Source organism: Phyllobates terribilis, unplaced genomic scaffold (assembly GCF_046119375.1).
Source record: "Phyllobates terribilis strain yellow unplaced genomic scaffold, ASM4611937v1 Scaffold_25__1_contigs__length_18738178, whole genome shotgun sequence".
Classification (NCBI taxonomy): Eukaryota; Metazoa; Chordata; class Amphibia; order Anura; family Dendrobatidae; genus Phyllobates; species Phyllobates terribilis.
The window spans coordinates 13,830,688-13,851,565 of NW_027362785.1; the positions used below are offsets into that span (position 1 = coordinate 13,830,688).

The following is a 20,878-nucleotide window of genomic DNA, read 5'->3' on the forward strand; positions in this document are numbered from 1 at the left end:
CCTGTTCTTCCTTCCTGCAGAAGACGACGGTGGAGTTCTACCGGAGAGAGGTGAGTCGCTCACTGAATGTGAGTGCTCCTCGCTGCGGGGGGGACGCGTTCAGCACTGCTTACATGTGTATTACCGGTCATAGCGCGGGGGTGGGGGTCTTATACGCCTCGTTAATCGCCATTCCCAGTCCAGGACCGATAATCCGGCGTCCGATAAATCCCACTAATCCAGCGCACAACATATAAGACAAATAAGTGAACCCCCAGGAATAATCTGCGCTCCGGAATCTGTGTTCATGTCTTTTATTAACTTCCACAGTCCAGGGAGAAAAGTAAGTGAACCCCGGTGTGAAGTTCATCTCCAACTTCCGATTGGGAAAAATACTGGCGACGAAATTAATTGCCGCTGGTTCCGTTAACCCCAGAAGCATCGGGAGGTTTTCAGACACCACATGGGCCTTTTTGTCATTTCTTTTTAGAGGGGTTGATGCAGATTTTTATGTTTTTTGTTTTATATTTTTTCATGGTTTTTGAACCTTTTTTTTTTCCACATTATTTTTTAATCGCCGTGATCCGAGCGGATGATCGGAGACGGCACACAAACCCAGACTATCGTGTATGGTAAATGCTGATTGTGGGGACTGACGGGGCATTAAATGGTTAAACTGCAGAAATGAGTGCAGATGCCGGCTGTATATGGTGCGGGCACGGCGCCTGAGCCTGCTCCAATCTCTGTGGACCCGACATAGGATGCACCAGTGCGTCACATGTCAGGAACGCGAGGCTTGGTTTCCGGGGCGGTGGCCTGGTTTCCGGGGCGGTGGCCTGGTTTCCGGGGCGGTGGCCTGGTTTCCGGGGCGGTGGCCTGGTTTCCGGGTCGGAGGCCTGGTTAGTTGGAGCAATGCCCAGAACAGCCCATAAACCTCGGACAGTGCATGGGGATGGGAAAGGCTCCAGAAGCCGCAGACCAGGGTGAACATCAATATTCAGCACTGATGCAACTCCCAAGGAGCCAGTGAGGGGCGCTCTCACTCCAAGACTGGAGACTGCGCTCTGTGTTCTGAAGGAACCACAATGGGAAGACGCTGCGGCCCCAGATCACCTGGAGGCTCCACAACACCTTCCTGAAAATGTGCTATGGGCAGATGATTCTAACCTGGAGGAGGGAAGGTCATGGTGAGGGGGGCGTCATGGAGGAGGGAAGGTCATGGTGAGGAGGGCGTCATGGTGAGGGGGGCGTCATGGAGGAGGGAAGGTCATGGTGAGGGGGGCGTCATGGAGGAGGGAAGGTCATGGTGAGGGGGGCGTCATGGAGGAGGGAAGGTCATGGTGAGGGGGGCGTCATGGTGAGGGGGGCGTCATGGAGGAGGGAAGGTCATGGTGAGGGGGGCGTCATGGAGGAGGGAAGGTCATGGTGAGGGGGGCGTCATGGAGGAGGGAAGGTCATGGTGAGGGGGGCGTCATGGAGGAGGGAAGGTCATGGTGAGGGGGGCGTCATGATGAGGGGGGCGTCATGGAGGAGGGAAGGTCCTGGTGGAGGGGCGTCCTGGAGGAGGGAAGATCGTGGTGAGGGGGGCGTCATGGAGGAGGGAAGGTCATGGTGAGGGGGGCGTCATGGAGGAGGGAAGGTCATGGTGAGGGGGGGTCATGGAGGAGGGAAGGTCCTGGTGGAGGGGCGTCCTGGAGGAGGGAAGATCGTGGTGAGGGGGGCGTCATGGAGGAGGGAAGGTCATGGTGAGGGGGGCGTCATGGAGGAGGGAAGGTCATGGTGAGGGGGGGTCATGGAGGAGGGAAGGTCCTGGTGGAGGGGGCGTCCTGGAGGAGGGAAGATCGTGGTGAGGGGGGCGTCATGGAGGAGGGAAGGTCATGGTGAGGGGGGCGTCATGGAGGAGGGAAGGTCATGGTGAGGGGGGCGTCATGGAGGAGGGAAGGTCATGGTGAGGGGGGGTCATGGAGGAGGGAAGGTCATGGTGAGGGGGGGTCATGGAGGAGGGAAGGTCATGGTGAGGGGGGCGTCATGGAGGAGGGAAGGTCATGGTGGAGGGGGCGTCATGGAGGAGGGAAGGTCGTGGTGAGGGGGGCGTCATGGAGGTGGGGAAGGTCATGGTGAGGGGGGCGTCATGGAGGTGGGGGTGTCCTGCTCTGATTTGCTGGCCATCTGTGATAATTGATAGCAGTGCATGACTCCTCACTCAGGAGGGTCTACAAGCGGCTTCCATGGCCGTCCGGTGATACAAGGCAGTGACACGAGAAGTCATGTGAAGATTGATGGTGGCCGAGTCCTGACCCCCCCCCCCTCGAGACGCTGTGACCGAGCCGTGCCCCCTGAGGCTCCCAGGAATATCCATGACCTGACACTCCTCATCGCAGGTCCAGGTGGAGCAGAGCTACAGGACCTTAAATCAAGGGTTCACTTAATTTTTCTCTCCTTGCTGTGGTCAGCACTGAAATCCTGGAAATTCCTATGGGTTCACTTACTTATTCTTGGCGTATAGTAATCTGATAATCCAGAGGACAAGACACGGTGCCCAGAGGGGAGAATGCAGCTGCTCTGTATAACTGCTCTGAGCCAGAATACAATGGTCAGGGGGTCCGGTCACCCCCGTGTCCCCCGCGCCCCCCGCTGTATGTACTCTCCATGGCGTCCCCTGAATCTGGAGATTGAAATTACAATTTTTTGGGGGGTTGATCGTGAATCTGTCTACGATTAATGTGTGACCGAAGAGTGCAGATTGTGTAATACTAGGGGGTGGGGAGCCTGTGGCAAACGACAGGAGCATGAGGCAAACGATGGGAGCACGGGGCAAAGCATCGGGGGTGCAGAATCTGAGATAGGGCACGGGATGGTGGACACAGTCAGAGCACCGTAGCAGCAGGTCCTCAGGTCTCTACTTCTATATTACAGATCATGTACTATCAGCAGTCGCTGATGAGATCCACTGTCAAGTCCTCAGTGTCCATAGCGGGGTAAGTGACCTCCTCATCATGTACCCTGAAAATGATGGACCCCCAAAGTGTAGTCATAGTAAATGACGTGTGATGTATGTATATATTAGACCTGCGTGAGTGTGTACATGCACTATATGGAAAAAAGTATGTGCCCCCACATCCATCAGCTTTACACCACTCCATCCGACGCTTGGCATTGTGCTTGGTGATGTATGGCTGCATGCAGCTGCTCGGCCATGAAGTTCCTGGCGGGGGCGCAGTGTTTGTGCTGATACCAGATGGGGTCAGCAGAGCGGTGGTGACTTTGATACCCTTGGCGCCCCCGCTCTGTAACATTACAGGGTCTCGTGGTTGTTTCCTTTGATGAGCGGCCCCTGATACTTCCCTCTATGTAGGATTTACAGACAATCTTATGGATTACACTCGGGGGGGGTCCCGCTTCCTCCTTTTGCAGGATACTGAAGTACTGCGAGCAGTTTAACTCTCACGACCCCATCATGACCGGCTGCCTCCCCAGTAACCCCTGGATCACAGATGACACCATGTTCTGGGACCTGAATGCCAAATTGTAAGTGTGGAACGCTTTTTGGGTGAGAGATGAGTTTGTATTGTATTCTGTACTGGATGGGTAACCAGTGTAATGACTGGCACAGGGTGCAGGCGCCGGTGAAGCGGCTGGACAGAAACGCGACCCTGGCTGCCGCATTCATGACGGATTGGAGAGGGGAAAATCTGTTTAGAGGGAGACCGATCAGAAGAGAGTTGCAGTAGTCCAGACGAGAGCGAATAAGGGCGACAGTAAGAGTTTTAGCAGTTTCAAAAATGAGAAAAGGTCGGATTCTGGAGATGTCTTTAAGATGCAGGTGACAAGAGCGAGTGAGGGATCGGATATAGGGAGTAAAGGAAAGTTCTGAGTCCCATATAACCCCAAGACAGCGAGCTTGAACCACCCAAGGCAATAGGTAGGTTAGTAGAGGGGGAGCACAAGAAGTTCAGTTTTGGAGAGATTCAGTGTCAGAGGGGACCTAGGACTGAGCCCTGAGGAACCACGGCAGTATGAGGAGGGGACCTAGGACTGAGCGCTGACAGTATGAGGAGGGGACCTAGGACTGAGCCCTGAGGAAGCCCGACAGTATTAGGAGGGGACCTAGGACTGAGCCCTGAGGAAGCCCGACAGTTTGAGGAGGGGACCTAGGACTGAGCCCTGAGGAAGCCCGACAGTTTGAGGAGGGGACCTAGGACTGAGCCCTGAGGAAGCCCGACAGTATGAGGAGGGGACCTAGGACTGAGCGCTGAGGAACCCCGACAGTATGAGGAGGGGACCTAGGACTGAGCCCTGAGGAACCACGACAGTAAGGAGGGGACCTAGGACTGAGCCCTGAGGAACCCCGATAGTAAGAGGAGGGGACCTAGGACTGAGCCCTGAGGAACCCCGATAGTAAGATGAGGGGACCTAGGACTGAGCCCTGAGGAACCACGGCAGTATGAGGAGGGGACCTAGGACTGAGCGCTGACAGTATGAGGAGGGGACCTAGGACTGAGCCCTGAGGAAGCCCGACAGTATTAGGAGGGGACCTAGGACTGAGCCCTGAGGAAGCCCGACAGTTTGAGGAGGGGACCTAGGACTGAGCCCTGAGGAAGCCCGACAGTATGAGGAGGGGACCTAGGACTGAGCGCTGAGGAACCCCGACAGTATGAGGAGGGGACCTAGGACTGAGCCCTGAGGAACCACGACAGTAAGAGGAGGGGACCTAGGACTGAGCCCTGAGGAACCCCGATAGTAAGAGGAGGGGAACTAGGACTGAGCCCTGAGGAACCCCGACAGTAAGAGGAGGGGACCTAGGACTGAGCCCTGAGGAACCATGACAGTAAGAGGAGAGGACCTAGGACTGAGCCCTGAGGAGCCCCGACAGTAAGAGGAGAGGACCTAGGACTGAGCCCTGAGGAGCCCCGACAGTAAGAGGAGAGGACCTAGGACTGAGCCCTGAGGAGCCCCGACAGTAAGAGGAGAGGACCTAGGACTGAGCCCTGAGGAACCCCGACAGTAAGAGGAGGGGACCTAGGACTGAGCGCTGAGGAACCCCGACAGTAAGAGGAGAGAACCTAGGACTGAGCCCTGAGGAACCCCGACAGTATGAGGAGGGGAACTAGGACTGAGCCCTGACAGTATGAGGAGAGGACCTAGGACTGAGCCCTGAGGAACCCCGACAGTATGAGGAGGGGAACTAGGACTGAGCCCTGACAGTATGAGGAGAGGACCTAGGACTGAGCCCTGAGGAACCACGACAGTAAGAGGAGAGGACCTAGGACTGAGCGCTGAGGAACCCCGATAGTATGAGGAGGGGACCTAGGACTGAGCCCTGAGGAACCCCGACAGTATGAGGAGGGGACCTAGGACTGAGCGCTGAGGAACCATGACAGTATGAGGAGGGGACCTAGGACTGAGCCCTGAGGAACCCCGACAGTATGAGGAGGGGACCTAGGACTGAGCGCTGAGGAACCCCGACAGTAAGAGGAGGGGAACTAGGACTGAGCCCTGACAGTATGAGGAGGCGACCTAGGACTGAGCCCTGAGGAACCCCGATAGTATGAGGAGGGGACCTAGGACTGAGCCCTGAGGAACCCCGACAGTAAGAGGAGAGGACCTAGGACTGAGCCCTGAGGAACCCCGATAGTAAGAGGAGGGGACCTAGGACTGAGCCCCGACAGTATGAGGAGGGGACCTAGGACTGAGCGCTGAGGAACCCCCACAGTAAGAGGAGGGGACCTAGGACTGAGCGCTGAGGAACCCCGACAGTAAGAGGAGAGGACCTAGGACTGAGCCCTGAGGAACCCCGATAGTAAGATGAGGGGAACTAGGACTGAGCCCTGAGGAACCCCGACAGTAAGAGGAGTGGACCTAGGACTGAGCCCTGAGGAACCATGACAGTAAGAGGAGGGGACCTAGGACTGAGCCCTGAGGAGCCCCGACAGTAAGAGGAGAGGACCTAGGACTGAGCCCTGAGGAACCCCGACAGTAAGAGGAGGGGACCTAGGACTGAGCGCTGAGGAACCCCGACAGTAAGAGGAGAGAACCTAGGACTGAGCCCTGAGGAACCCCGACAGTATGAGGAGGGGAACTAGGACTGAGCCCTGACAGTATGAGGAGAGGACCTAGGACTGAGCCCTGAGGAACCCCGACAGTAAGAGGAGGGGACCTAGGACTGAGCGCTGAGGAACCCCGACAGTAAGAGGAGGGGACCTAGGACTGAGCGCTGAGGAACCCCGACAGTATGAGGAGGGGAACTAGGACTGAGCCCTGACAGTATGAGGAAAGGACCTAGGACTGAGCGCTGAGGAACCCCGACAGTAAGAGGAGGGGACCTAGGACTGAGCGCTGAGGAACCCCGACAGTATGAGGAGGGGAACTAGGACTGAGCCCTGACAGTATGAGGAGGGGACCTAGGACTGAGCCCTGAGGAACCCCGACAGTATGAGGAGGGGACCTAGGACTGAGCCCTGAGGAACCCCGACAGTATGAGGAGAGGACCTAGGACTGAGCGCTGAGGAACCCCGACAGTAAGAGGAGGGGACCTAGGACTGAGCGCTGAGGAATCCCGACAGTAAGAGGAGGGGACCTAGCACTGAGCCCTGAGGAACCCAGACAGTATGAGGAGAGGACCTAGGACTGAGCGCTGAGGAGCCCCGACAGTATGAGGAGGGGACCTAGGACTGAGCGCTGAGGAACCGCGACAGTATGAGGAGGGGACCTAGGACTGAGCCCTGAGGAACCACGACAGTAAGAGGAGGGGACCTAGGACTGAGCCCTGAGGAACCCAGACAGTATGAGGAGAGGACCTAGGACTGAGCGCTGAGGAGCCCCGACAGTAAGAGGAGGGGACCTAGGACTGAGCGCTGAGGAACCGCGACAGTATGAGGAGGGGACCTAGGACTGAGGCCTGAGGAACCCCGACAGTATGAGGAGGGGACCTAGGACTGAGCGCTGAGGAACCCCGACAGTATGAGGAGGGGACCTAGGACTGAGCCCTGAGGAACCACGACAGTATGAGGAGGGGACCTAGGACTGAGCGCTGAGGAACCATGACAGTATGAGGAGGGGACCTAGGACTGAGCCCTGAGGAACCCCGAGAGTATGAGGAGGGGACCTAGGACTGAGCCCTGAGGAACCCCGACAGTATGAGGAGGGGACCTAGGACTGAGCCCTGAGGAACCCCGACAGTATGAGGAGAGGACCTAGGACTGAGCCCCGAGGAACCCCGACAGTATGAGGAGGGGACCTAGGACTGAGCGCTGAGGAATCCCGACAGTAAGAGGAGGGGACCTAGCACTGAGCCCTGAGGAACCCCGACAGTATGAGGAGAGGACCTAGGACTGAGCGCTGAGGAGCCCCGACAGTAAGAGCAGGGGAACTAGGACTGAGCCCTGAGGAACCACGACAGTAAGAGGAGAGGACCTAGGACTGAGCCCTGAGGAACCCCGACAGTATGAGGAGGGGACCTAGGACTGAGCCCTGAGGAACCCCGACAGTATGAGGAGGGGACCTAGGACTGAGCGCTAAGGAACCCCGACAGTATGAGGAGGGGACCTAGGACTGAGCCCTGAGGAACCACGACAATATGAGGAAGGGACCTAGGACTGAGCGCTGAGGAACCGCGACAGTAAGAGGAGAGGACCTAGGACTGAGCCCTGAGGAACCCCGACAGTAAGAGGAGGGGAACTAGGACTGAGCCCTGAGGAACCGCGACAGTAAGAGGAGAGGACCTAGGACTGAGCCCTGAGGAACCCCGATAGTAAGAGGAGAGGACCTAGGACTGAGCCCTGAGGAACCACGACAGTATGAGGAGGGGACCTAGGACTGAGCCCTGAGGAACCACGACAGTATGAGAAGGGGACCTAGGACTGAGCGCTGAGGAGCCACGACAGTAAGAGGAGGGGACCTAGGACTGAGCCCTGAGGAACCCATACAGTAAGGGGAGGGGACCTAGGACTGAGCCCTGAGGAACCATGACAGTATGAGGAGGGGAACTAGGACTGAACCCTGAGGAACCCCGACAGTATGAGGAGGGGAACTAGGACTGAACCCTGAGGAATCCCGACAGTAAGAGGAGGGGACCTAGGACTGAGCCCTGAGGAACCACAACAGTAAGAGGAGAGGACCTAGGACTGAACCCTGAGGAACCCCGACAGTATGAGGAGGGGACCTAGGACTGAGCCCTGAGGAACCCCGACAGTATGAGGAGGGGACCTAGGACTGAGCGCTAAGGAACCCGACAGTATGAGGAGAGGACCTAGGACTGAACCCTGAGGAATCCCGACAGTATGAGGAGAGGACCTAGGACTGAGCCCTGAGGAACCCCGACAGTATGAGGAGGGGACCTAGGACTGAGCGCTGAGGAATCCCGACAGTAAGAGGAGGGGACCTAGCACTGAGCCCTGAGGAACCCCGACAGTATGAGGAGAGGACCTAGGACTGAGCGCTGAGGAGCCCCGACAGTAAGAGCAGGGGAACTAGGACTGAGCCCTGAGGAACCACGACAGTAAGAGGAGAGGACCTAGGACTGAGCCCTGAGGAACCCCGACAGTATGAGGAGGGGACCTAGGACTGAGCCCTGAGGAACCCCGACAGTATGAGGAGGGGACCTAGGACTGAGCGCTAAGGAACCCCGACAGTATGAGGAGGGGACCTAGGACTGAGCCCTGAGGAACCACGACAATATGAGGAAGGGACCTAGGACTGAGCGCTGAGGAACCGCGACAGTAAGAGGAGAGGACCTAGGACTGAGCCCTGAGGAACCCCGACAGTAAGAGGAGGGGAACTAGGACTGAGCCCTGAGGAACCGCGACAGTAAGAGGAGGGGACCTAGGACTGAGCCCTGAGGAACCCCGATAGTAAGAGGAGAGGACCTAGGACTGAGCCCTGAGGAACCACGACAGTATGAGGAGGGGACCTAGGACTGAGCCCTGAGGAACCACGACAGTATGAGAAGGGGACCTAGGACTGAGCGCTGAGGAGCCACGACAGTAAGAGGAGGGGACCTAGGACTGAGCCCTGAGGAACCCATACAGTAAGGGGAGGGGGGACCTAGGACTGAGCCCTGAGGAACCATGACAGTATGAGGAGGGGAACTAGGACTGAACCCTGAGGAACCCCGACAGTATGAGGAGGGGAACTAGGACTGAACTCTGAGGAATCCCGACAGTAAGAGGAGGGGACCTAGGACTGAGCCCTGAGGAACCACAACAGTAAGAGGAGAGGACCTAGGACTGAACCCTGAGGAACCCCGACAGTATGAGGAGGGGACCTAGGACTGAGCCCTGAGGAACCCCGACAGTATGAGGAGGGGACCTAGGACTGAGCGCTAAGGAACCCGACAGTATGAGGAGAGGACCTAGGACTGAACCCTGAGGAATCCCGACAGTATGAGGAGGGGAACTAGGACTGAACCCTGAGGAATCCCGACAGTAAGAGGAGGGGACCTAGGACTGAGCCCTGAGGAACCACAACAGTAAGAGGAGAGGACCTAGGACTGAGCCCTGAGGAACCCTGACAGTAAGAGGAGAGGAACTAGGACTGAACCCTGAGGAACCCCGACAGTAAGAGGAGAGGACCTAGGACTGAGCCCTGAGGAACCCTGACAGTAAGAGGAGGGGAACTAGGACTGAACCCTGAGGAACCCCGACAGTATGAGGAGGGGAACTAGGACTGAACCCTGAGGAATCCCGACAGTATGAGGAGGGGACCTAGGACTGAGCACTGAGGAACCACGACAGTATGAGGAGGGGACCTAGGACTGAACCCTGAGGAACCACAACAGTAAGAGGAGAGGAAGAGGAGCCAGCAGTTACAGTGAAGGATCAGTCAGAGAGGTAGGAGGAGAACCAGGAGAGAACGGTGTCCTTGAGGCCGATAGAGCGGAGCATAGTGAGGAGGAGCTGGTGATCCACAGTGTCTGCAGAGAGATCCAGGAGATCAGCAGGGACCATTAGATTTAGCTGTTAGTAGATCGTTAGAGACTTTAGTGAGGGCAGTCTCTGTAGATTGTAAAGGGTCGAGAAGAGGGTTATCTGAGAGATGGCGGATTAGATGAGAGTGGACCGAGCGTTCCAGGAGTTTAGAGATGACGGTAAGATTAGAGACCGGTCTGTAGTCAGCAGCGCAGTTCTGGGCGAGGGGTGGATTTTTAGTAAAGGGGTTATGATGATAAGGAGGGAAAGATACCGGAAGAGAGCGAGGTTAGATATTGTAGCTAAGTGGTGACAGCCGGAGAGAGGGAGACGTGAAGGAATAGGGTCACGGGTGCAGGTTGTAGGGCGAGAAGCAGCGAGGAGTGTGGTCCCTTCTTCTGTGAGAGGTGCGGGAGGGACGGGGATCCCGGCTCTGAGGGGTTTGTGCAGAAATGTCCTGACGGATGTGCTTGATGTTGTCTAGGAAATAAGTGGCCGATCGTCAGCGCTGAGGTTGGTGACCGGGGCCGGTACTTTAGGGCTCAGGAGGGAGTGGAAGGTTTCGCAGAGTGGTTTTGGATTGTCGGCTAGTGATCTGAGGAGGGCGGTGAAGTCGTTTCTTTGGCCGGATGGAGAGCGAAGTTATAAGTTTTGAGCAGGGACTTGTAGTGGATGAAGTCTTCTGCTGAAAGTGGTTTTGTTCTCTGACACTCGGCACCTGGAGCTCCGCTGGAGAAGACGCGTCTGCAGCATGTGCAGGGTCGCCGTCTGTGCAGGGTCGCCGCAGCATGTGCAGGGTCGCCGCCGTCTCTGCCGGCTCTTTCTGCGTGTAGAAGGTGCTATCCGTCTCATGCCCAACTAAACCCGCCCCGCCGCTCTCCCCACATCCACTAAGGGTTACACGCACGGGGCTTGTGACTCCGCATGTCTGCAGAGCGTCTCAGTATGCAGTGAAGACCCGACACCGGCCCTTTAATTAGTCGTTTTCCTCTTGTTCCAGAGTTGAGATTCCTACGAAGCTGCGAGTCGAGCGCTGGACGTTCAACTTCAGCGAGCTGATCCGGGATCCAAAAGGAAGGCAAAGCTTCCAGCTATTCCTGAAGAAAGAGTTCAGCGGTAACGTGGACTGCTCCTCCTCCTCCCTCCAGACTCCTCCTCCCTCCAGACTCTTCTCAGTCCCCCTCCTCCTTCTCAGTCCCCCTCCTCCTTCTCCGTCCCCCTCCTCCTTCTCCGTCCCCCTCCTCCTTCTCCGTCCCCCTCCTCCTTCTCCGTCCCCCTCCTCCTTCTCCGTCCCCCTCCTCCTTCTCCGTCCCCCTCCTCCTTCTCCGTCCCCCTCCTCCTTCTCCGTCCCCCTCCTCCTTCTCCGTCCCCCTCCTCCTTCTCCGTCCTCCTCCTCCTCCGTCCTCCTCCCTCAAAACTCGTCCGGCTCTGTCCCTCCAGGCCCCTCCTCCTCTGTCCCTCCAGGCCCCTCCTCCTCTGTCCCTCCAGGCCCCTCCTCCTCTGTCCTCCAGGCCCCTCCTCCTCTGTCCCTCCAGGCCCCTCCTCCTCTGTCCCTCCAGGCCCCTCCTCCTCTGTCCCTCCAGGCCCCTCCTCCTCTGTCCCTCCAGGCCCCTCCTCCTCTGTCCCTCCAGGCCCCTCCTCCTCTGTCCCTCCAGGCCCCTCCTCCTCTGTCCCTCCAGGCCCCTCCTCCTCTGTCCCTCCAGGCCCCTCCTCCTCCGTCCCTCCTCTGTCCCTCCAGGCACCTCCTCCTCCGTCCCTCCTCCTCCGTCCCTCCTCCTCCGTCCCTCCTCCTCCGTCCCTCTCCTCCGTCCCTCCTCCTCCGTCCCTCCTCCTCCGTCCCTCCTCCTCCGTCCCTCCTCCTCCGTCCCTCCTCCTCCGTCCCTCCTCCTCCGTCCCTCCTCCTCTGTCCCTCCAGGCCCCTCCTCCTCTGTCCCTCCAGGCCCCTCCTCCTCTGTCCCTCCAGGCCCCTCCTCCTCTGTCCCTCCAGGCCCCTCCTCCTCTGTCCCTCCAGGCCCCTCCTCCTCTGTCCCTCCAGGCCCTCCTCCTCTGTCCCTCCAGGCCCCTCCTCCTCTGTCCCTCCAGGCCCCTCCTCCTCTGTCCCTCCAGGCCCCTCCGCCCCTCCTCCTCCAGGCCCCTCATCCTCTGTCCCTCCTCCTCTGTCCCTCCTCCTCCGTCCCTCCTCCTCCGTCCCTCCTCCTCTGTCCCTCTAGGCCCCTCCTCCTCCGTCCCTCCTCCTCTGTCCCTCCAGGCCCCTCCTCTCTGTCCCTCCTCCTCTGTCCCTCCAGGCCCCTCCTCCTCTGTCCCTCCTCCTCTGTCCCTCCAGGCCCCTCCTCCTCCATCCCTCCAGGCCCCTCCTCCTCCGTCCCCTCCAGGCCCCTCCTCCTCCGTCCCTCCAGGCCCCTCCTCCTCCGTCCCTCCAGGCCCCTCCTCCTCCGTCCCTCCAGGCCCCTCCTCCTCTGTCCCTCCAGGCCCCTCCTCCTCTGTCCCTCCAGGCCCCTCCTCCTCCGCCCCTCCTCCTCCGCCCCTCCTCCTCCGTCCCTCCTCCTCCGTCCCTCCTCCTCTGTCCCTCCAGGCCCCTCCTCCTCCGTCCCTCCTCCTCTGTCCCTCCAGGCCCCTCCTCCTCCGTCCCTCCTCCTCTGTCCCTCCAGGCCCCTCCTCCTCCGTCCCTCCTCCTCTGTCCCTCCAGGCCCCTCCTCCTCTGTCCCTCCAGGCCCCTCCTCCTCTGTCCCTCCAGGCCCCTCCTCCTCTGTCCCTCCAGGCCCCTCCTCCTCTGTCCCTCCAGGCCCCTCCTCCTCTGTCCCTCCTCCTCTGTCCCTCCAGGCCCCTCCTCCTCCGTCCCTCCTCCTCTGTCCCTCCAGGCCCCTCCTCCTCCATCCCTCCAGGCCCCTCCTCCTCCGTCCCTCCAGGCCCCTCCTCCTCCGTCCCTCCAGGCCCCTCCTCCTCCGTCCCTCCAGGCCCCTCCTCCTCTGTCCCTCCAGGCCCCTCCTCCTCCGCCCCTCCTCCTCCGCCCCTCCTCCTCCGTCCCTCCTCCTCCGTCCCTCCTCCTCTGTCCCTCCAGGCCCCTCCTCCTCCGTCCCTCCTCCTCTGTCCCTCCAGGCCCCTCCTCCTCCGTCCCTCCTCCTCTGTCCCTCCAGGCCCCTCCTCCTCCGTCCCTCCTCCTCTGTCCCTCCAGGCCCCTCCTCCTCTGTCCCTCCAGGCCCCTCCTCCTCTGTCCCTCCAGGCCCCTCCTCCTCTGTCCCTCCAGGCCCCTCCTCCTCCGTCCCTCCAGGCCCCTCCTCCTCCGTCCCTCCAGGCCCCTCCTCCTCCTCCTCCTCCGTCTCTCCGTCCCTCCGGGCCCCTCCTCCTCCGTCTCTCCGTCCCTCCGGGCCCCTCCTCCTCCGTCTCTCCGTCCCTCCGGGCCCCTCCTCCTCCGTCTCTCCGTCCCTCCGGGCCCCTCCTCCTCCGTCTCTCCGTCCCTCCGGGCCCCTCCTCCTCCGTCTCTCCGTCCCTCCGGGCCCCTCCTCCTCCGTCTCTCCGTCCCTCCGGGCCCCTCCTCCTCCGTCTCTCCGTCCCTCCGGGCCCCTCCTCCTCCGTCTCTCCGTCCCTCCGGGCCCCTCCTCCTCCGTCCCTCCTCCGTCCCTCCGGGCCCCTCCTCCTCCGTCTCTCCGTCCCTCCGGGCCCCTCCTCCTCCGTCCCTCCGGGCCCCTCCTCCTCCGTCCCTCCGGGCCCCTCCTCCTCCGTCCCTCCGGGCCCCTCCTCCTCCGTCTCTCCGTCCCTCCGGGCCCCTCCTCCTCCGTCCCTCCGGGCCCCTCCTCCTCCGTCCCTCCCTCCTCCGTCCCTCCGGGCCCCTCCTCCTCCGTCCCTCCCTCCTCCGTCCCTCCGGGCCCCTCCTCCTCCGTCTCTCCGTCCCTCCGGGCCCCTCCTCCTCCGTCCCTCCCTCCGTCCCTCCGGGCCCCTCCTCCTCCTCCGTCCCTCCCTCCTCCGTCCCTCCGGGCCCCTCCTCCTCCGTCCCTCCGGGCCCCTCCTCCTCCGTCTCTCCGTCCCTCCGGGCCCCTCCTCCTCCGTCTCTCCGTCCCTCCGGGCCCCTCCTCCTCCGTCTCTCCGTCCCTCCGGGCCCCTCCTCCTCCGTCTCTCCGTCCCTCCGGGCCCCTCCTCCTCCGTCCCTCCTCCGTCCCTCCGGGCCCCTCCTCCTCCGTCTCTCCGGGCCCCTCCTCCTCCGTCCCTCCGGGCCCCTCCTCCTCTGTCCCTCCGGGCCCCTCCTCCTCCGTCCCTCCCTCCTCCGTCCCTCCGGGCCCCTCCTCCTCCGTCTCTCCGTCCCTCCGGGCCCCTCCTCCTCCGTCCCTCCCTCCTCCGTCCCTCCGGGCCCCTCCTCCTCCGTCCCTCCCTCCTCCGTCCCTCCGGGCCCCTCCTCCTCCGTCCCTCCCTCCTCCGTCCCTCCGGGCCCCTCCTCCTCCGTCCCTCCCTCCTCCGTCCCTCCGGGCCCCTCCTCCTCCGTCCCTCCGGGCCCCTCCTCCTCCGTCTCTCCGTCCCTCCGGGCCCCTCCTCCTCCGTCTCTCCGTCCCTCCGGGCCCCTCCTCCTCCGTCTCTCCGGGCCCCTCCTCCTCCGTCTCTCCGGCCCCTCCTCCTCCGTCTCTCCGTCCCTCCGGGCCCCTCCTCCTCCGTCCCTCCGGGCCCCTCCTCCTCCGTCCCTCCGGGCCCTTCCTCCTCCGTCCCTCCTCCGCCCCTCCGGGCCCCTCCTCCTCCGGGCCCCTCCTCCTCCGTCCCTCCGGGCCCCTCCTCCGTCCCTCCCGGGCCCCTCCTCCGTCCCTCCGGGCCCCTCCTCCTCCGTCCCTCCTCCGTCCCTCCGGGCCCCTCCTCCTCCGTCCCTCCGGGCCCCTCCTCCTCCGTCTCTCCGTCTCTCCGTCCCTCTGGGCCCCTCCTCCTCCGTCTCTCCGTCCCTCCGGGCCCCTCCTCCTCCGTCCCTCCGGGCCCCTCCTCCTCCGTCCCTCCTCCGTCCCTCCGGGCCCCTCCTCCTCCGGGCCCCTCCTCCTCCGTCCCTCCGGGCCCCTCCTCCTCCGTCCCTCCTCCGTCCCTCCGGGCCCCTCCTCCTCCGGGCCCCTCCTCCTCCGGGCCCCTCCTCCTCCGTCCCTCCGGGCCCCTCCTCCTCCGTCCCTCCGGGCCCCTCCTCCGTCCCTCCTCCGTCCCTCCCGGGCCCCTCCTCCGTCCCTCCGGGCCCCTCCTCCTCCGTCCCTCCTCCGTCCCTCCGGGCCCCTCCTCCTCCGTCCCTCCGGGCCCCTCCTCCTCCGTCTCTCCGTCTCTCTGGGCCCCTCCTCCTCCGTCTCTCCGTCCCTCCGGGCCCCTCCTCCTCCGTCCCTCCGGGCCCCTCCTCCTCCGTCCGTCCTCCGTCCCTCCGGGCCCCTCCTCCTCCGTCCCTCTTCCGTCCCTCCGGGCCCCTCCTCCTCCGTCCCTCCTCCGTCCCTCCGGGCCCCTCCTCCTCCGTCCCTCCGGGCCCCTCCTCCTCCGTCTCTCCGTCTCTCCGTCCCTCTGGGCCCCTCCTCCTCCGTCTCTCCGTCCCTCTGGGCCCCTCCTCCTCCGTCTCTCCGTCCCTCCGGGCCCCTCCTCCTCCGTCCCTCCGGGCCCCTCCTCCTCCGTCCCTCCGGGCCCCTCCTCCTCCGTCCGTCCTCCGTCCCTCCGGGCCCCTCCTCCTCCGTCCCTCTTCCGTCCCTCCGGGCCCCTCCTCCTCCGTCCCTCTTCCGTCCCTCCGGGCCCTTCCTCCTCCGTCCCTCTTCCGTCCCTCCGGGCCCTTCCTCCTCCGTCCCTCTTCCGTCCCTCCGGGCCCCTCCTCCTCCGTCTCTCTGTCCCTTCCGGGCCCCTCCTCCTCTGTCCCTCCGGGCCCTTCCTCCTCCGTCCCTCTTCCGTCCCTCCGGGCCCCTCCTCCTCCGTCCGTCCTCCGTCCCTCCGGGCCCCTCCTCCTCCGTCCGTCCTCCGTCCCTCCGGGCCCCTCCTCCTCCGTCCGTCCTCCGTCCCTCCGGGCCCCTCCTCCTCCGTCCGTCCTCCGTCCCTCCGGGCCCCTCCTCCTCCATCCGTCCTCCGTCCCTCCGGGCCCCTCCTCCTCCGTCCGTCCTCCGTCCCTCCGGGCCCCTCCTCCTCCGTCCGTCCTCCGTCCCTCCGGGCCCCTCCTCCTCCGTCCCTCTTCCGTCCCTCCGGGCCCCTCCTCCTCCGTCCCTCTTCCGTCCCTCCGGGCCCCTCCTCCTCCGTCCCTCTTCCGACCCTCCGGGCCCCTCCTCCTCCGTCCCTCTTCCGACCCTCCGGGCCCCTCCTCCTCCGTCCCTCTTCCGACCCTCCGGGCCCCTCCTCCTCCGTCCCTCTTCCGTCCCTCCGGGCCCCTCCTCCTCCGTCCCTCCGGGCCCCTCCTCCTCCGTCCCTCCGGGCCCCTCCTCCTCCGTCCCTCTTCCGTCCCTCCGGGCCCCTCCTCCTCCGTCTCTCCGTCCCTCCGGGCCCCTCCTCCTCCGTCCCTCCGGGCCCCTCCTCCTCCGTCCCTCCGGGCCCCTCCTCCTCCGTCTCTCCGTCCCTCTGGGCCCCTCCTCCTCCGTCTCTCCGTCCCTCCGGGCCCCTCCTCCTCCGTCCCTCCGGGCCCCTCCTTCTCCGTCCCTCCGGGCCCCTCCTCCTCCGTCCCTCTTCCGTCCCTCCGGGCTCCTCCTCCGTCCCTCTTCCGTCCCTCCGGGCCCCTCCTCCTCCGTCCCTCTTCCGTCCCTCCGGGCCCCTCCTCCTCCGTCCCTCTTCCGTCCCTCCGGGCCCCTCCTCCTCCGTCCCTCTTCCGTCCCTCCGGGCCCTTCCTCCTCCGTCCCTCTTCCGTCCCTCCGGGCCCCTCCTCCTCCGTCTCTCTGTCCCTCCGGGCCCCTCCTCCTCCGTCCCTCCGGGCCCCTCCTCCTCCGTCCCTCCGGGCCCCTCCTCCTCCGTCCCTCCGGGCCCCTCCTTCTCCGTCCCTCCGGGCCCCTCCTCCTCCGTCCCTCTTCCGTCCCTCCGGGCCCCTCCTCCTCCGTCCGTCCTCCGTCCCTCTGGGCCCCTCCTCCTCCGTCCGTCCTCCGTCCCTCCGGGCCCCTCCTCCTCCGTCCGTCCTCCGTCCCCTCCTCCTCCGTCCCTCTTCCGTCCCTCCGGGCCCCTCCTCCTCCGTCCCTCCGGGCCCCTCCTCCTCCGTCCCTCTTCCGTCCCTCCGGGCCCCTCCTCCTCCGTCCCTCCGGGCCCCTCCTCCTCCGTCCCTCTTCCGTCCCTCCGGGCCCCTCCTCCTCCGTCCCTCTTCCGTCCCTCCGGGCCCCTCCTCCTCCGTCCCTCTTCCGTCCCTCCGGGCCCCTCCTCCTCCGTCCCTCTTCCGTCCCTCCGGGCCCCTCCTCCTCCGTCCCTCTTCCGACCCTCCGGGCCCCTCCTCCTCCGTCCCTCTTCCGTCCCTCCGGGCCCCTCCTCCTCCGTCCCTCCGGGCCCCTCCTCCTCCGTCCCTCCGGGCCCCTCCTCCTCCGTCCCTCTTCCGTCCCTCCGGGCCCCTCCTCCTCCGTCCCTCTTCCGTCCCTCCGGGCCCCTCCTCCTCCGTCCCTCTTCCGTCCCTCCGGGCCCCTCCTCCTCCGTCTCTCCGTCCCTCCGGGCCCCTCCTCCTCCGTCCCTCCTCCGTCCCTCCGGGCCCCTCCTCCTCCGTCCGTCCTCCGTCCCTCCGGGCCCCTCCTCCTCCGTCCGTCCTCCGTCCCTCCGGGCCCCTCCTCCTCCGTCCGTCCTCCGTCCCCTCCTCCTCCGTCCCTCTTCCGTCCCTCCAGGCCCCTCCTCCTCCGTCCCTCTTCCGTCCCTCCGGGCCCCTCCTCCTCCGTCCCTCTTCCGTCCCTCCGGGCCCCTCCTCCTCCGTCCCTCCGGGCCCCTCCTCCTCCTCGGTCTCTCCGTCCCTCCGGTCCCCTCCTCCTCCGTCCCTCCGGGCCCCTCCTCCTCCGTCCCTCCTCCGTCCCTCCGGGCCCCTCCTCCTCCGGGCCCCTCCTCCTCCGGGCCCCTCCTCCTCCGGGCCCCTCCTCCTCCGTCCCTCCGGGCCCCTCCTCCGTCCCTCCTCCGTCCCTCCCGGGCCCCTCCTCCGTCCCTCCGGGTCCCTCCGGGCCCCTCCTCCTCCGTCCCTCCGGGCCCCTCCTCCTCCGTCTCTCCGTCCCTCTGGGCCCCTCCTCCTCCGTCTCTCCGTCCCTCCGGGCCTCTCCTCCTCCGTCCCTCCGGGCCCCTCCTCCTCCGTCCCTCCGGGCCCCTCCTCCTCCGTCCGTCCTCCGTCCCTCCGGGCCCTTCCTCCTCCGTCCCTCTTCCGTCCCTCCGGGCCCTTCCTCCTCCGTCCCTCTTCCGTCCCTCCGGGCCCTTCCTCCTCCGTCCCTCTTCCGTCCCTCCGGGCCCCTCCTCCTCCGTCTCTCTGTCCCTTCCGGGCCCCTCCTCCTCTGTCCCTCCGGGCCCTTCCTCCTCCGTCCCTCTTCCGTCCCTCCGGGCCCCTCCTCCTCCGTCCGTCCTCTGTCCCTCCGGGCCCCTCCTCCTCCGTCCGTCCTCCGTCCCTCCGGGCCCCTCCTCCTCCGTCCGTCCTCCGTCCCTCCGGGCCCCTCCTCCTCCGTCCGTCCTCCGTCCCTCCGGGCCCCTCCTCCTCCGTCCGTCCTCCGTCCCTCCGGGCCCCTCCTCCTCCGTCCGTCCTCCGTCCCTCCGGGCCCCTCCTCCTCCGTCCGTCCTCCGTCCCTCCGGGCCCCTCCTCCTCCGTCCGTCCTCCGTCCCTCCGGGCCCCTCCTCCTCCGTCCCTCTTCCGTCCCTCCGGGCCCCTCCTCCTCCGTCCCTCTTCCGTCCCTCCGGGCCCCTCCTCCTCCGTCCCTCTTCCGACCCTCCGGGCCCCTCCTCCTCCGTCCCTCTTCCGACCCTCCGGGCCCCTCCTCCTCCGTCCCTCTTCCGTCCCTCCGGGCCCCTCCTCCTCCGTCCCTCTTCCGTCCCTCTTCCGTCCCTCCTCCTCCGTCCCTCCGGGCCCCTCCTCCTCCGTCCCTCCGGGCCCCTCCTCCTCCGTCCCTCCGGGCCCCTCCTCCTCCGTCCCTCCGGGCCCCTCCTCCTCCGTCTCTCCGGGCCCCTCCTCCTCCGTCTCTCCGTCCCTCTGGGCCCCTCCTCCTCCGTCTCTCCGTCCCTCCGGGCCCCTCCTCCTCCGTCCCTCCGGGCCCCTCCTCCTCCGTCCCTCCGGGCCCCTCCTCCTCCGTCCCTCCGGGCCCCTCCTCCTCCGTCCCTCTTCCGTCCCTCCGGGCCCCTCCTCCTCCGTCCCTCTTCCGTCCCTCCGGGCCCCTCCTCCTCCGTCCCTCTTCCGTCCCTCCGGGCCCCTCCTCCTCCGTCCCTCTTCCGTCCCTCCGGGCCCTTCCTCCTCCGTCCCTCTTCCGTCCCTCCGGGCCCCTCCTCCTCCGTCTCTCTGTCCCTCCGGGCCCCTCCTCCTCCGTCCCTCCGGGCCCCTCCTTCTCCGTCCCTCCGGGCCCCTCCTCCTCCGTCCCTCTTCCGTCCCTCCGGGCCCCTCCTCCTCCGTCCCTCCGGGCCCCTCCTCCTCCGTCCGTCCTCCGTCCCTCCGGGCCCCTCCTCCTCCGTCCGTCCTCCGTCCCCTCCTCCTCCGTCCCTCTTCCGTCCCTCCGGGCCCCTCCTCCTCCGTCCCTCTTCCGTCCCTCCGGGCCCCTCCTCCTCAGTCCCTCTTCCGTCCCTCCGGGCCCCTCCTCCTCCGTCCCTCTTCCGTCCCTCCGGGCCCCTCCTCCTCCGTCCCTCCGGGCCCCTCCTCCTCCGTCCCTCCGGGCCCCTCCTCCTCCGTCCCTCTTCCGTCCCTCCGGGCCCCTCCTCCTCCGTCCCTCTTCCGTCCCTCCGGGCCCCTCCTCCTCCGTCCCTCTTCCGACCCTCCGGGCCCCTCCTCCTCCTCGGTCTCTCCGTCCCTCCGGTCCCCTCCTCCTCCGTCCGTCCTCCGTCCCTCCGGGCCCCTCCTCCTCCGTCCCTCCGGGCCCCTCCTCCTCCGTCCGTCCTCCGTCCCCTCCTCCTCCGTCCCTCTTCCGTCCCTCCGGGCCCCTCCTCTTCCGTCCCTCTTCCGTCCCTCCGGGCCCCTCCTCCTCCGTCCCTCTTCCGTCCCTCCGGGCCCCTCCTCCTCCGTCCCTCTTCCGACCCTCCGGGCCCCTCCTCCTCCGTCCCTCTTCCGACCCTCCGGGCCCCTCCTCCTCCGTCCCTCTTCCGTCCCTCCGGGCCCCTCCTCCTCCGTCCCTCTTCCGTCCCTCCGGGCCCCTCCTCCTCCGTCCCTCTTCCGTCCCTCCGGGCCCCTCCTCCTCCGTCCCTCTTCCGTCCCTCCGGGCCCCTCCTCCTCCGTCTCTCCGTCCCTCCGGGCCCCTCCTCCTCCGTCCCTCCTCCGTCCCTCCGGGCCCCTCCTCCTCCGTCCCTCCTCCGTCCCTCCGGGCCCCTCCTCCTCCGTCCCTCTTCCGTCCCTCCGGGCCCCTCCTCCTCCGTCCCTCTTCCGTCCCTCCGGGCCCCTCCTCCTCCGTCCCTCTTCCGTCCCTCCGGGCCCCTCCTCCTCCGTCCCTCTTCCGTCCCTCCGGGCCCCTCCTCCTCCGTCTCTCCGTCCCTCCGGGCCCCTCCTCCTCCGTCCCTCCTCCGTCCCTCCGGGCCCCTCCTCCTCCGTCCCTCCTCCGTCCCTCCGGGCCCCTCCTCCTCCGTCCCTCCGGGCCCCTCCTCCTCCGTCCGTCCTCCGTCCCCTCCTCCTCCGTCCCTCCAGGCCCCTCCTCCTCCGTCCCTCTTCCGTCCCTCCGGGCCCCTCCTCCTCCGTCCCTCTTCCGTCCCTCCGGGCCCCTCCTCCTCCGTCCCTCCGGGCCCCTCCTCCTCCTCGGTCTCTCCGTCCCTCCGGTCCCCTCCTCCTCCGTCCCTCCTCCGTCCCTCCGGGCCCCTCCTCCTCCGTCCCTCCTCCTCTGTCCCTCCGGGCCTCTCCTCCTCCTCTGTCCCTCCGGGCCCCTCCTCCTCCTCCGTCTCTCCGTCCCTCCGGGCCCCTCCTC

General features: G+C 65.2%; 1 protein-coding gene across 1 annotated transcript in view; it reads left to right on the forward strand.

Annotated features, from left to right (window-relative positions):
• The window catches only part of RGS9 (regulator of G protein signaling 9), an 89,563-nt gene that overhangs the window by 48,668 nt on the left and 20,017 nt on the right, over positions 1 to 20,878 (forward strand). The window contains exons 10-13 of the mRNA XM_073660352.1: positions 21 to 50; positions 2,896 to 2,957; positions 3,394 to 3,507; positions 10,885 to 11,000. Of these exons, the coding sequence (XP_073516453.1) occupies positions 21 to 50; positions 2,896 to 2,957; positions 3,394 to 3,507; positions 10,885 to 11,000 (322 nt within the window). The remainder of the gene's footprint in view (positions 1 to 20; positions 51 to 2,895; positions 2,958 to 3,393; positions 3,508 to 10,884; positions 11,001 to 20,878) is intronic.